Source organism: Zalophus californianus, chromosome 7 (assembly GCF_009762305.2).
Source record: "Zalophus californianus isolate mZalCal1 chromosome 7, mZalCal1.pri.v2, whole genome shotgun sequence".
NCBI lineage: Eukaryota > Metazoa > Chordata > Mammalia > Carnivora > Otariidae > Zalophus > Zalophus californianus.
Genome location: NC_045601.1, coordinates 94,565,697 through 94,578,314, shown reverse-complemented (window position 1 = coordinate 94,578,314; position 12,618 = coordinate 94,565,697). Strand labels below are relative to the sequence as shown.

Sequence of the window (12,618 nt, the reverse complement as noted above, 5' to 3'; positions counted from 1 at the left end):
GATACACGTAAAAGGAAAGAACTCCAACTGTAGCACTTAAGAGTCTAAAATGCGGGGTTAAATTCCTCAAGGAAAGCTGAAATTCCTAAATGGAAATTTCTAAAGTTTCCATTAATATTTTCTTCTAAAATTTTGTCCTTTTGGGGCACTTGGGTGGCTTAGTCGTTAAGCATCTGCCTTCAGCTCAGGTCATGACCCCAGGGTCCTGAGATCGAGCCCCGTATTGGGCTCCCTGCTCGGTTGGGAAGCCTGCTTCTCCCTCTGCTGCTCTCCCTGCTTGTGCTCTCTCTCCCCCTCCCTCTCTGGCAAATAAATAAATAAAATAAAATAAGTTTAAAACAACCAAAGAAGTTGCCTTTCTGGCTTGGTACCAGGGAAACCCGACTTCCACTGCCTCCTCGAAGAAGACATTTTGGTTTCTTGAGAAATTAAGAGAGGTACACCTCTCAGGTATCATTGTAATGATACCACCACTACTTCTCATTCTATTTACTGTGTCCTTAAAGGCTTCCCAGGGGCAGTAGTTTTGACTGTTGTTCTCCTGTGGATGCTAGTTTGGATCTTGAGCACCTGTAACATGGCATGAGGCAGGAATTATGTTCTTATGGCTCAAAGCTCTTAGATTAGATGGCATTTTTATCAAATTATCAGTTTCATGAGCATTGACACTGTTGATTAACAGGCCCGAAAATTAAAGTTAATTCTTAAATTTTTAAAAAAATATTTTATTTATTTATTTGAGAGAGAGAATGAGATAGAGTACATGAGAGGGGGGAGGGTCAGAGGGAGAAGCTGACTCCCTGCTCAGCAGGGAGCACGATGTGGGACTCGATCCCGGGACTCCAGGATCATGACCTGAGCCCAAGGCAGTTGCTTAACCAACTGAGCCACCCAGGCACCCCAATTCTTAAATTTTTAAATTTTTTTTTTAGATTATTTATTTGAGAGAGAGAGAAGCTCACAAGTGGGGAGGGGAGGGAGAAGCAGGCTCCGCACTGAGCAGGGAGCCCGATGCGGGGCTCCATCCCAGGATCCTGGGATCATGACCTGAGCCAAAGGCAGATGCTTAACCAACTGAGCCACCCAGGCGCCCTAAAGTTAATTCTTGAGTAAAAATTATTTGTATTTATTTAGTGGGGTTACTACCACATACCCCTTCACCCCATTCACATGGAAAGAAAACAAAACAAACAAAAAACCCTAGGGGAAATAACAAAAAAATAGTTGGAGTACATGAGATTTTCATCGTTTTTACCTAGCTTTTTTTTCTCTAAATTCTCAGCATGAAATATATGTTTTGTGAGGAAAAAAGATAGCTTGGGTTCTCCCCCCCCTTTTTTTTTAAGATTTTATTTATTCATTTGAGAGAAAGAGGGAGAGAGCGGGGGGAGGGGCAGAGGGAGAGGGAGAAGCCCACTTCCTGCTGAGCAGGGATCATGACCTGAGCAGGTGCCCCACAAAGGTGTCTTTCACATCCTTCATGCATCTGAGGCTCACAGGAGTCCTGTAAGGCTAGCAGAGTAGGTAGAGTTATCCCCACTTCACTGATGGGGAAGCGGACTGAGAAGAGGAGGGTTGCCCATGATCATGTGACTAGGGAGGAGCAGGGCTGAGCCTTGGCTCTTTCAAGCCACTTCTCTGAATCACATACTCCATGTTCTCTGTCATTTATTTGTGGGACTTCCTCTCAAAGCGCAAAGTCTATAGTCTACTTTATTATTTTTTTAAATGTTTTATTCATTTGTCAGAGACAGAGAGAGCACAAGCAGGGGGAACAGTAGAGGCAGAGGGAGAAGCAGACTCCCCACTGAGCAGGGAGCCCAATGTGGGGCTCCATCCCAGGACCCTGGGATCGTGACCTGAGCTGAAGGCAGACGCCTAACGACTGAGCCACCCAGGCGCCCCCATTTAATTTTATTTTTAAAAATTTTACTTATTTGAGAGACAGAGGGAGAGAACATAGAGGGAGAGGGAGAAGTGGCTCATGACCTAAGTCCAAGGCAGATGCTTAACCAACTGAGCCACCCAGATGTCCCTACACTTAACATTTTAACTTAAAGTTGATCTTAAGCTTATAAATAGATTATCTCTTAAAAGCTTTTCTTAAGAGGTTTTGTGTGGTGGTGAGTGCTGTGTATTGTGTAAGACTGATGAATCACAGACCTGTACCAAATAATACATTATATGTTACATATAATACATTAATTGAAACAAATAATACATTATATGTTAATTAAAAAAAAGCTTTTCTTAAAATTAATTTTTTTAGTCAACCATGTTAAAATGGCGAAGAGCATGGGATGCTGAGACAGGTCTTAAGTTTCAGCTTCTTTTTCTAAGTTATAAGAATAAACATCACATCCCAAAATGAATTAAGTAATAGAAAGTGGCAATTATATGTAAATTTGGGAAATCGCATATTGAATATTCTTATATGCTTTCCTTTGAGGTTCCATCAGAAAGCTTTTGGTTGCTGAGAACAGAAAAGCAACCTCAAACTAACTTAAACTACAAAGAAAAGTGGAAGTAGCATAGCTTTTAGTTATAGTTTGTTCTTACTGTAACCCCATTGATTCTCCTGACTTGCCTCACTCCCTGTGTGGGGTTCCTCATGCTGATTTTCCTTTTTGGTTGCAAGATTGCTACCATCAGCAATGGAAGCCACATGCTTTGTTCACATCCTTGGAGGGGAAGGATTAATTCCCACAACAATGGATCAAAAGTCCTGAGCTTTTATCTGATTAGATCACCCTTGACCAGATCACTGTAAGTAGTTAAGAGGAATGTGATTACCCTAATTGGCTTGGTGCACTTAGGGCCTACTGCCCCAGAGCAGAGGGTAGGTTCAGCCTGCCTAAACCATATGGCTACTGTACAGTGAGGGAGAGGTGTTCTCAGGGAGGGAGGATGGATAACTGGATGCCAGCTAGGCAGCTGGGTAATCATCTGCTTCTAGTGTAGATTCAAATATGATGATATAATTGAGTAGAAACGAAGACTAGGAAGAGAATGTAAGGGCTGGGAAGAATGCGTTAAGATACCGATTTATTGATGGAAACACCATGCCTTATAACATTAGGACTTAATGATTTGTGTCCTAGAAGTGTATTATTCAAAATAGATAAAAAATTTTAAAAATTTATATTTAAAGAAGAAAAATTTTATTATAATTCATTTAAAAGACCTACCATAAAAAACCATCGTTTAAAGGCACAGTTAGAGGCGCCTGGGTGGCTCAGTCATTAAGCGTCCACCTTCTGCTCAGGTCATGATCCCAGGGTCCTGGGATCAAGCCCCGCATCCGGCTCCCTGCTCAGTGGGAAGCCTGCTTCTCCCTCTCCCCTCCCCCTGCTTGTGTTCCCTCTCTCGCTGTGTCTCTCTGTCAAATAAATACAATCTTTAAAAAATAAAAAATAAAGGCACAGTTATATTTTTAGAATGCTGCATTAATGGTATAGTGAGACATGTTGAAACATGACTCTGTAAAGAACAGAACACAGATCACATTAGAAACCCTTATGGGATCCCAAGTGACTCCTCTTAAATTCTTAAGAAGTCCACCCTAGGCAGTAGAAGCCATACTTAGTACAGAAAATTATGTATAATGTAAAACATTTCATTATAGTTTTTTTTACTGTGATTTGTTTCTAAGAAAAAAAGTTTTTGATTAACAGTATGGGGAAATGAAGTTATAGACTTGAGAGCTATTATGTGAGATTATGCTCATAAATAGAAAGAAACATTTTTTTTTTAAGTATCATCTTTCATGAACGTAAGTGAATATAAATTGTTGGAAATGAAATGGCTCTGGGCAAGAAGCTGTTTATAAATTTCTGTTATAAATGTAAAAAATAAGGAACAACAGAATTAGACTATGCAAGTCCTTTAGATTTGTTTTAAATTATGTGAGTGTGGAATCTGTGATAGATTGGTTCATTAATTTGTGTGCTTCACATTATATAGAGTGTCAACAAGAATAAGGGACAGGCATTTAAAATCCAGAATAATAACTATAATATATGTAATTATAAAGCCTGTGTTTCTGATTGGCCTGCCCTTATTAAATTTTATGCCATGTTATATAGAGCATTGTTTTTTAAACTGTCATGTGCACATGAATCCCCTGGGGAACTTGTTAAAAATGCAGTCTCTAATTTAGTAGATGTGTGGGTGGCTCTAAAATTCTGCATTTCTGCAACGTCCCTGGTGACCCTGATGCTGCTGGTCCTCAGCCACACTTGCAAGTCTAGAGACCATCTTTTAGGGTCTTTCAGAATTTGAGGACAGAATTACTCTCTAAACATTATGTGTCTTGAGGAGTATTTTCTGAATTTTATTCAGAAATAGTAACTTTTTTTTGAAAGATCTTATTAATTAGAAATAAATATTTGCCAGTGGTAATCTTACAAATGACACCAAAACTTTGTTCAGATCTCTATATTCCTGATATGTAGGTAAGTGGAATAGTTTGTTAATTATTAGAAGTCATTCTTTTGTGGGTGGTTACTGTTATCTATGATGACAAAGTAACTTTTTTTTTTTTAAGATTGAATTTATTTATTTGACAGATAGAGACACAACCAGAGAGGGAACGCAAGCAGGGGGAGTGGGAGAGGGAGAAGCAGGCTTCCCACCGAGCAGGGAGCCCGATGCGGGGCTTGATCCCAGGACCTCCAGACCATGACCTGAGCCGAAGGCAGACGCTTAACGACTGAGCCACCCAGGCGCCCTGCCTGACAAAGTGACTTCTAATGGTGTGATTCTTAGAGTAGGTGGTATTGAAGGAAGATTGAATAGTAGGAAAATTAAGGTCGTTTTAAAATATATGGATAGAAAACACTGGCCGCCTTTAATATCAAGGGTGTAAGATATGTCCAAATGACTGCATCAGAGAAATTAAGGCATTATTAACAGTTTTTTAAAAACTTTATTAATTTTCTTAAAGATGACTGGTACCAACACAGAACTGGAGGTCAAAGGAAGAAAAAGGATAACAGTATAGGATCATTTTTCATTAAGAATATTTATAGGGGCGCCTGGGTGGCTCAGTTGTTAAGCGTCTGCCTTCGGCTCAGGTCATGATCCCAGGGTCCTGGGATGGAGCCCCGCATCCGGCTCCCTGCTCATTGGGGAGCCTGCTTCTCCCCCTCCTTCCCATTCATGCTGTCTCTCGCTATCTCTGTCTCTCTCAAATAAATAAAATGTTAAAAAAAATATTCATAGTAGTTGATATGTTGAACAGAGTTCATGAAGATACCAAAATGCAACTTTAGTTTTTGTCTCTCACCATCCCTTTGTCTTTAGTGGGCAGTAGGGGCAGGGGACGTTATTTCTTGTCCCTCGAAGAAAACTCTCTTTAGCTCATGTCTTTTCTGGTCACTCTTAAAGTAGTTTTTTTCAACTGCCTCATAGTTATTTCTAGTCATAAACATAATCTCATTTTGGTAGTTAGAATAGCCAGTCTTGTACATTAATCAAAACTACAAATATAATTTAGCATTAAATCTCTTATCTTCTCTGGGGTTTTAGTAGGCCAGTTAGTATCTGTGGTCTGGGGAGAAAATGTTGGTTGCTTCCATCCTCTCACTTGTCTTTGACTTGCTGGATATGTGTCTTTCTTCTCCGCAGTCAGGCCCAGGAGGAAATGGAATTGGGAGACAAAAGCACTCTTTTTTTTTTTTTTTAATACTCTGTCTGCCCAACGTGGGGCTCAAACTCACAGCCCCGAGATCAAGAGTCGCATGCTCTACCTACTGAGCCAGCCAGACGCCCCAGACAGGAGCACTCCTACAGGTGCTATTGTCTGATGTTGGGGCCCTCTGGGTGGCAGGTGTTCCAAGATGATTCTTTCTCTAGGAGATTGTCCTGGATTCCTCCAAGGTTCCCATTTTCGGGGATATTGGTTTTGGGCACATGTATACTTGATTCTTTTTTTTTTAAGATTTTATTTATTCATTTGAGACACAGGGATACAGAGAGAGAGAGAGAGCATGAGCAGGGAGAGAGGCAGAGGGAGAAGCAGGCTCCCGCTGAGCCAGGAGCCCGACGTGGGGCTCGATCCCAGGACCCTGGGATCATGACCTGAGCCGAAGGCAGACGCTTAACCACTGAGCCACCCAGGTGCCCCGTATACTTGATTCTTGCAGTTGCTTTTCCCCCTTGCTGCTGTTTCTGAGAGTTGCATTCCGCCTCTACCCTCCTTTATGCTAAACTCCCATCATTCAATAAGCGCTCCTGTGGGACATGAGTTAAAATGACCCCATTATCTCTGAGATGTGGTTCACCTCTATCCATAGGAGATTCATGTACATTCTTTGTCTTGCCATTGGCAGGATCATGGTTACTCCCAAAGGCAACTCTTTTCTTTTTGCCTGTTGGTCTTGCCTTTTTGCTGTCGTTCCCAGCCACTGCATCTTCTTCAGGCTTGAATCAAGGCACCATCAGTCCAGAGTGTCCCCCAGTTGCTGGGAATACATACCAGGCTACTTAAGTGGTCTTGCTGAGGTCCATTCCTTCTAGATTGAGATGAAGGAGGTAATGATAGTACTCTCCCCCATAGCACCCCCACCTTAAAAGAGAGAGAAAGGGGTCACCTGGGTGGCTCAGTTGGTTAAGTGTTTGACTCTTGATTTCGGCTCAGGTCATGATCTCAGGGTCATGGGATGGAGTCCCATGTTGGGCTCCCTGCTCAGTGGGGAGTCTGCTTGTACCTCTCCCTTTGCTCCCCACCCCCCACTGTTTCTCTCTCTCTCAAATAAATAAGTAAATAAAATCTTTTAAAAGAGAGAGAGAATGGTTGGTGTGGACAGCACTTTCTCGAAAGAAATCCTTTCCCCTTCTTCTCAATTCTTAAAAAAATAATTTCTTGAAGTGCTTGTGAGGGAGTTCCAAAGTTGTATAATGGATTTATGGGCATTTCCTTTGCAAATTGTGCAAAGAATGATCTTTCCACACATATTTGGAATCTGGTATTTGTCATCTGTTTTATTGGTACCTCACTCAAAATTTTGTATCAAGAGTCTTTAACTTTTTAAAGTATATATTAGGGCTTTTTTGAGGGGGAAGGGGGAGGTTCCTAAGCAGAAAAGAACCATAATGCATCACAATTTCACAGAGTATTTGTATATGTATGAATGATAATATTCAGTTAGGGAAAATTAAAACAAGTTGTTGTCCCTCATTTCTGAGAATTATATCTGCAAAAGTAATCCACAAAACAGTTCTTGGCACAACTTGGTGGGGCTGGTTTATTTGGTAGGTGATCCCAGGAAGAAGTGAGAGACTGGGGAGAAAGGGAGAAAAACCAATGAAGGGTGCATTAATGAGCTAATTATTACTGTAGGCAATTGGGGAATCAATCCCTGTGAGGAACCATGTGGCCATGCCTCAAGATGGTCCCACCAAAGTGAGGCTGAGGTTTTATCCCATCTCCCATACATTCAAGTTCTCCCCAGAGGTATGAGTTCCCTTTAGTTTGGGCAAGCCCAAGAGTCTTTCTGAAGCATCAGAAAAAGCCCAGATTCAGAAAAGCTAGTGTGGGGAGCCTGGGTGGCTTAGATGGTTAAGCCTCTGACTTCAGCTCAGCCTATGATGTCGGGGTCCTGGGATTGAGCCCCGCGTCCAGCTCCCCACTCAGCAGGGAGTCAGCTTGTCCCTCTCTCTCTCACTCTGCCCCTGCCCCCACTCATGCTTGCTTGCTTTCAAATAAATAAAATCTTTTTTTTTAAGATTTTTTAATTTATTTGACAGAGTGAGAGACAGCGAGAACAGGAACACAAGCAGGAGGAGTGGGAGAGGGAGAAGCAGGCTTCCCGCCGAGCAGGGAGCATGATGCGGGGCTCGATCCCAGGACCCTGGGATCATGACCTGAGCCGAAGGCAGCTGCTTAATGACTGAGCCACCCAGGCGCCCCTCAAATAAATAAAATCTTAAAAAAAAAAAATCTGAGTGCCACCTGCAGCGTATGCTTTGAGGATATTAACAACAGGCAAGAACTGTTCACAGCTACAATGAAATTCAGGTGTTTCTACCCATATTTGTGTTTATTTACCTCCCTTGATTGCTTAGACACATTTAACAGTGCATCTTCCTTCTCTTTAGACTGGCACTTTAGTACTTTTCCACATTCCTTTGGTCTCTCCCCACTCAGTCTCCCACTAAATATTTTGAAGTTGTTATGGACATACTTTTTCTTTTATCTGTTGATCATTGATTTTTTAAACAACATTTTGGGATGCCTGACTGGCTCAGTTCCTAGAGCATGTGACTCTTGATCTCAGGGTTGTGAGTTTGAGCCCCACATTGGGTGTAGAGATTACTTAAAAATAAAATCTTAGAAAGAAAGAAAGATGTTTTAAATAACATTTTGCTTTTCTTAGTTAATCATTCTTGCTGTCCATATCTCTGGCACCATCTGCTTAGTTTTTTTAATATATTATTATTAAAATATACTTCCTCTAAGAGGTTTTTTTTTTTTAAGTGTCTAAGACTTTGTGTTCCTGGAAATACTCTAATTGGCCCTCAAATTCAAAGAACAATTGACTGGATATAAAATTCTAGGTTTAAAGCTAATAGAGTTTTATAATAAAGAACAGTTTCTTGGTGCGCCTGTCTGGCTCAGTCAGTGGAGCATGCAACTCTTTTTTTTTTTTTTTATTTGACAGAGAGAGACACAGCGAGAGAGGGAACACAAGCAGGGGGAGTGGGAGAGGGAGAAGCAGGCTTCCCGCCGAGCAGGGAGCCCGATGTGGGGTTCGATCCTGGGACCCTGGGACCATGACCTGAGCCGAAAGTAGACGCTTAACGGCTGAGCTACCGAGGCACCCCAAGCATGCAACCCTTGATCTCAGTGTTGTGAGTTCGAGCCCCACGTTGGGTGTAGAGATTACTTAAAAAATAAAATCTTAAAAAAAAAACAAAAAAAAACAGTTTCTTAGTCAAAGTATAATGAAATAATGTTTTATTTACAGTTGAAGTAAATATTAGAGTTCAAGTAAATATAAATTTACTTACTAGTATCTAGTGTAATCTTGTCAGTGTTGGGTTTTTTTGTTTTGAGAGAGAGAGAGAGAGAGGTGGGGGAGAGGGAGAGAGAATCTTAAGCAAGCTCCATGCCCAGCCAGACACGGGACTCCATCTCACAACCCTGAGGTCATGACCCAAGCCGGAATCAAGAGTCTATGACACTCAGCCGACTGAGCCACCCAGGCGCCCCTGGTCAGTTTTATTTCTTCTTAAATTCCTGGAAAGTGTTAGGGTGCTTCTGTCTGTCTGTGTTGTATCCTGTCCCCTGCCCCAATTTTGTATTAATTTAGACAATTTTTGTAATTAATATATTCTTTGGTTTAAAACCTGTTTTAGGGGGCGCCTGGGTGGCTCAGTCGTTAAGCGTCTGCCTTATGATCCCAGGGTCCTGGGATCCAGCCCCACATCGGGCTCCCTGCTCGGCGGGAAGCCTGCTTCTCCCTCTCCCACTCCCCCTGCTTGTGTTCCCTCTCGCTGTTTCTCTCTGTCAAATAAATAAATAAAATCTTTAACATAAATAAATAAATAAAACCTGTTTTACAGTAGGGAAGATTTTCTCGTATGAAGCCTCTGCTTTTATAGTAATAATGAATTGCTGGTTTTTCTCTTTCATGCTCTTGCTTTCCACTACAATATTCCCTTTGGTGGTACACAGGCCTTTTTTGGCTTTCAGATGTCTTAGGTAGCCCAGGTATGTATGTTTTGAGTCTTAGTAGGAAACTTTCATACCTGAGGAATCTGGAAGGAAGGATAACAGTAAGAAAACGTGCCTTGATTCCAGGAAATCCTCTTGACCCCAAGGCGATTTTCTCTTGTTGCCTATGTATCTGCTTTTGTCACCATGCTGCCTGATTGATTCAACATCTAATCATTTATAAAATAACTTTCAGGGGCACCTGGCTGGCTCAGTCAGTAGAGCATGTGACTCCTGATCTCAGGGTCGTGAGTTCAAGCCCCACATTGGCGTGGAGCCTACTTAAAAATAAAATAAAACCAAAGGGCTTCTTTCAGAAGGTTGCTGCTTATTTTTAATCTTAGATATTATCAACCTAATGTGATAATTGAAAGTTAAAATATTGTCATTGAGCATGGGAATTATGCAGTTAAACAGGATAAAAAATAAAATTAAACCTTTTCCTCTATTTTAAATATATATATATATATTTAACTTTGACAGTAATTCTTAAATTATGTTCATTGACATCACTGATATTCTGCTACTAAAATAAAATAATAAAGATTTTTTTAAGTAAATAGAATGAGAAAATTACGATTTTTTTTCCTCAGATTTTTCTTAAATCTGTGCTAAAAGAAATTCAGAAGCAAATGATAGATATTAATAGGAAGAACTTGGCAATAGCCTATCATTCATACTTGGCTTACCATTCTCTCTTGCTTTTGTAATATCCAATACAGCAGTATTTCATGGTGTTCCAAAAAGAATGTGTCCAGGTTTTTTTTCTTCCAAGCTCTTATTTAACAATTAGTTAATAAGAATGTATAGTTTTGAGGGTACTTTGACACTTGTACACAATTTTGAGAACCACTGGTTCTTGGAGTAGGAAAAATAGAGTTTATATGTTAAAACATAAGCAGAGGGGCACCTGGGTGGCTCAGTCGTTAAGCATCTGCCTTCGGCTCAGGTCACGATCCTGAGGTCCTGGGATCGAGCCCCGCATCGGGCTCCCTGCTCAGCGGGAAGCCTGCTTCTCCCTCTCCCACTCCCCCTGCTTGTGCTCCCTCTCTTGCTCTCTCTCTGTCAAATAAGTAAATAAAATCTTTGAAAAAAATAAAATAAACATAACAGAGTGCTGCAAAGATGAGCTTAATATTCACTTACATAAAAATTGTTCTGATGTACCTAAAACCAACATAACATTGTATCTTAATTATACTTCAATAAAAAAAATTGTTTGAATAGGTAAAAGTTGCTCTTTCCCGTATAGAACTGCTTCATTGATGTAAACAACATTTTTATTTTGTGCCCTCGCAGGAGCCCAGGCTTGTGTGCTCGTGTTTTCTACCACAGATAGGGAATCTTTTGAAGCCATTCCCAGCTGGAGAGAGAAAGTAGTAGCTGAAGTTGGAGACATACCATCTGTACTTGTGCAGAACAAGATTGACCTCTTGGATGATTCTTGTATAAAGAAGTAAGATGCCCACTTTTGAGGGGGAGGTGGTAATTCTATAAAGTTAAAACCTGTTTTAATTTTTGCATAGATTTAAAAAATTCAGGAAACCTTTTATGGAGACTGCCTTATACTTAAATTTTCTGTGAGCTATTCTATGTGATTGGTTGGGTTTAAAAAAAAGTTCACATGAAATCGTAAGTAGAAAAAATTAAAGGAAATAAATTTTGAAGGCCCTTGTAGAATTCCAGTTTTAAGTCTTATACCACAAATCCAGCTCTTGATGTTAAAGCAAATCTAGATATAGTAAGAATGTTAAGAAAAATATCTCTGTATGTTTTAATATCGAGAGCAAATAGCTATCCTGTGTTGATGAGTTTAAAGGGCTAAGTAGTTCAGATTCATATTGTTTTGTGTATTAAGAAACATTATGCTCAAATATGTGAACAGAGCATCTAGATAACTCTGTCTATACGTATTTGCTAGCTTTGAAAATCTTTGCTTGGTTTTTATCTTCTAATTTTTTTGTATGTTCTTATATTATCTGTGGCTGTATAACCAATTAACCCAAAACTTAGTGGCTTAAAACAACAAAAACTTATTATTTCAATTTCTGTGGGTCAGGAATTTGAGAGTGGATTAGCCAGGTGGCTCTGGTTTGGGTTTTTTGTGAACTTGCAGTCATGATGTTGCCCAGGATGGTAGTCGTGTAAAGGCTCAACTGGGGCTGGAGGACCCACTTCCGGGATGGCTCCCTCACTTGGCTCTTGTCAGGAGGCCTTAGTTCCTTGCCACGTGGACCTCTCCCTGGGGCTCCTTGAGTGTTGGCACTGCATGGCAGCCGGCCTCCCCCAGTCAGGGGATTCGAGACAGGGCAAAGCAGAAGCCATAATGTCTCTTATGACCTCATCTCAGAAGTCACATTCTATGCCTTCTGTGTATTATTGATTACACAGACTAACCTTGAATACAGTGTAGGAGGAGGCTACACAAGAAGGTGAGGACCAGGAGGAAGGTGGGGGGCGGGGTGGAATCACCGGGAATGATTATAGAGCAGAGCTACTACAGTCTTAATAAAACTAAGACCAGGAGTCATAATAAAACTAAAATTAGGAGTCTGCTCTCATAGACACAGTTGTTAATATAATGACTTTGGCTTTGGCAGCAAAGCAGTTTCATAGCCAGTTAAGAGGAAAGTAAGGAATATAGTGTAAGATTTTCAGAGTGCAATTAAAATCAAATGTTTTTAAAAACAAAGTTAATTTAAGTATTATATAAAGAAAAGTGATATTTAGCCATTTTAAGGCTAGAGTTTAGTGATATAGAAATGACAGTATAGTGGTGTTTATCCCCCAAGAATACTGAAAATTAAAAATCCTGTCTAAGCACTAAGAACATAGTTTTCAACTGGTCTGGAAGGTCTGACACCCCCACCCCCAACATGTATTCAGTAAATGTAATGAAA

At 40.6% G+C, this 12,618-nt stretch overlaps 1 protein-coding gene across 1 annotated transcript in view; it reads left to right on the top strand.

The window, feature by feature from the left end:
- RAB23 (RAB23, member RAS oncogene family) overlaps window positions 1-12,618 on the top strand; it is a 37,105-nt gene that overhangs the window by 14,173 nt on the left and 10,314 nt on the right. Inside the window, exon 4 of the mRNA XM_027603524.2 lies at window positions 11,018-11,174. Within this exon, the coding sequence (XP_027459325.1) occupies window positions 11,018-11,174 (157 nt within the window). The remainder of the gene's footprint in view (window positions 1-11,017; window positions 11,175-12,618) is intronic.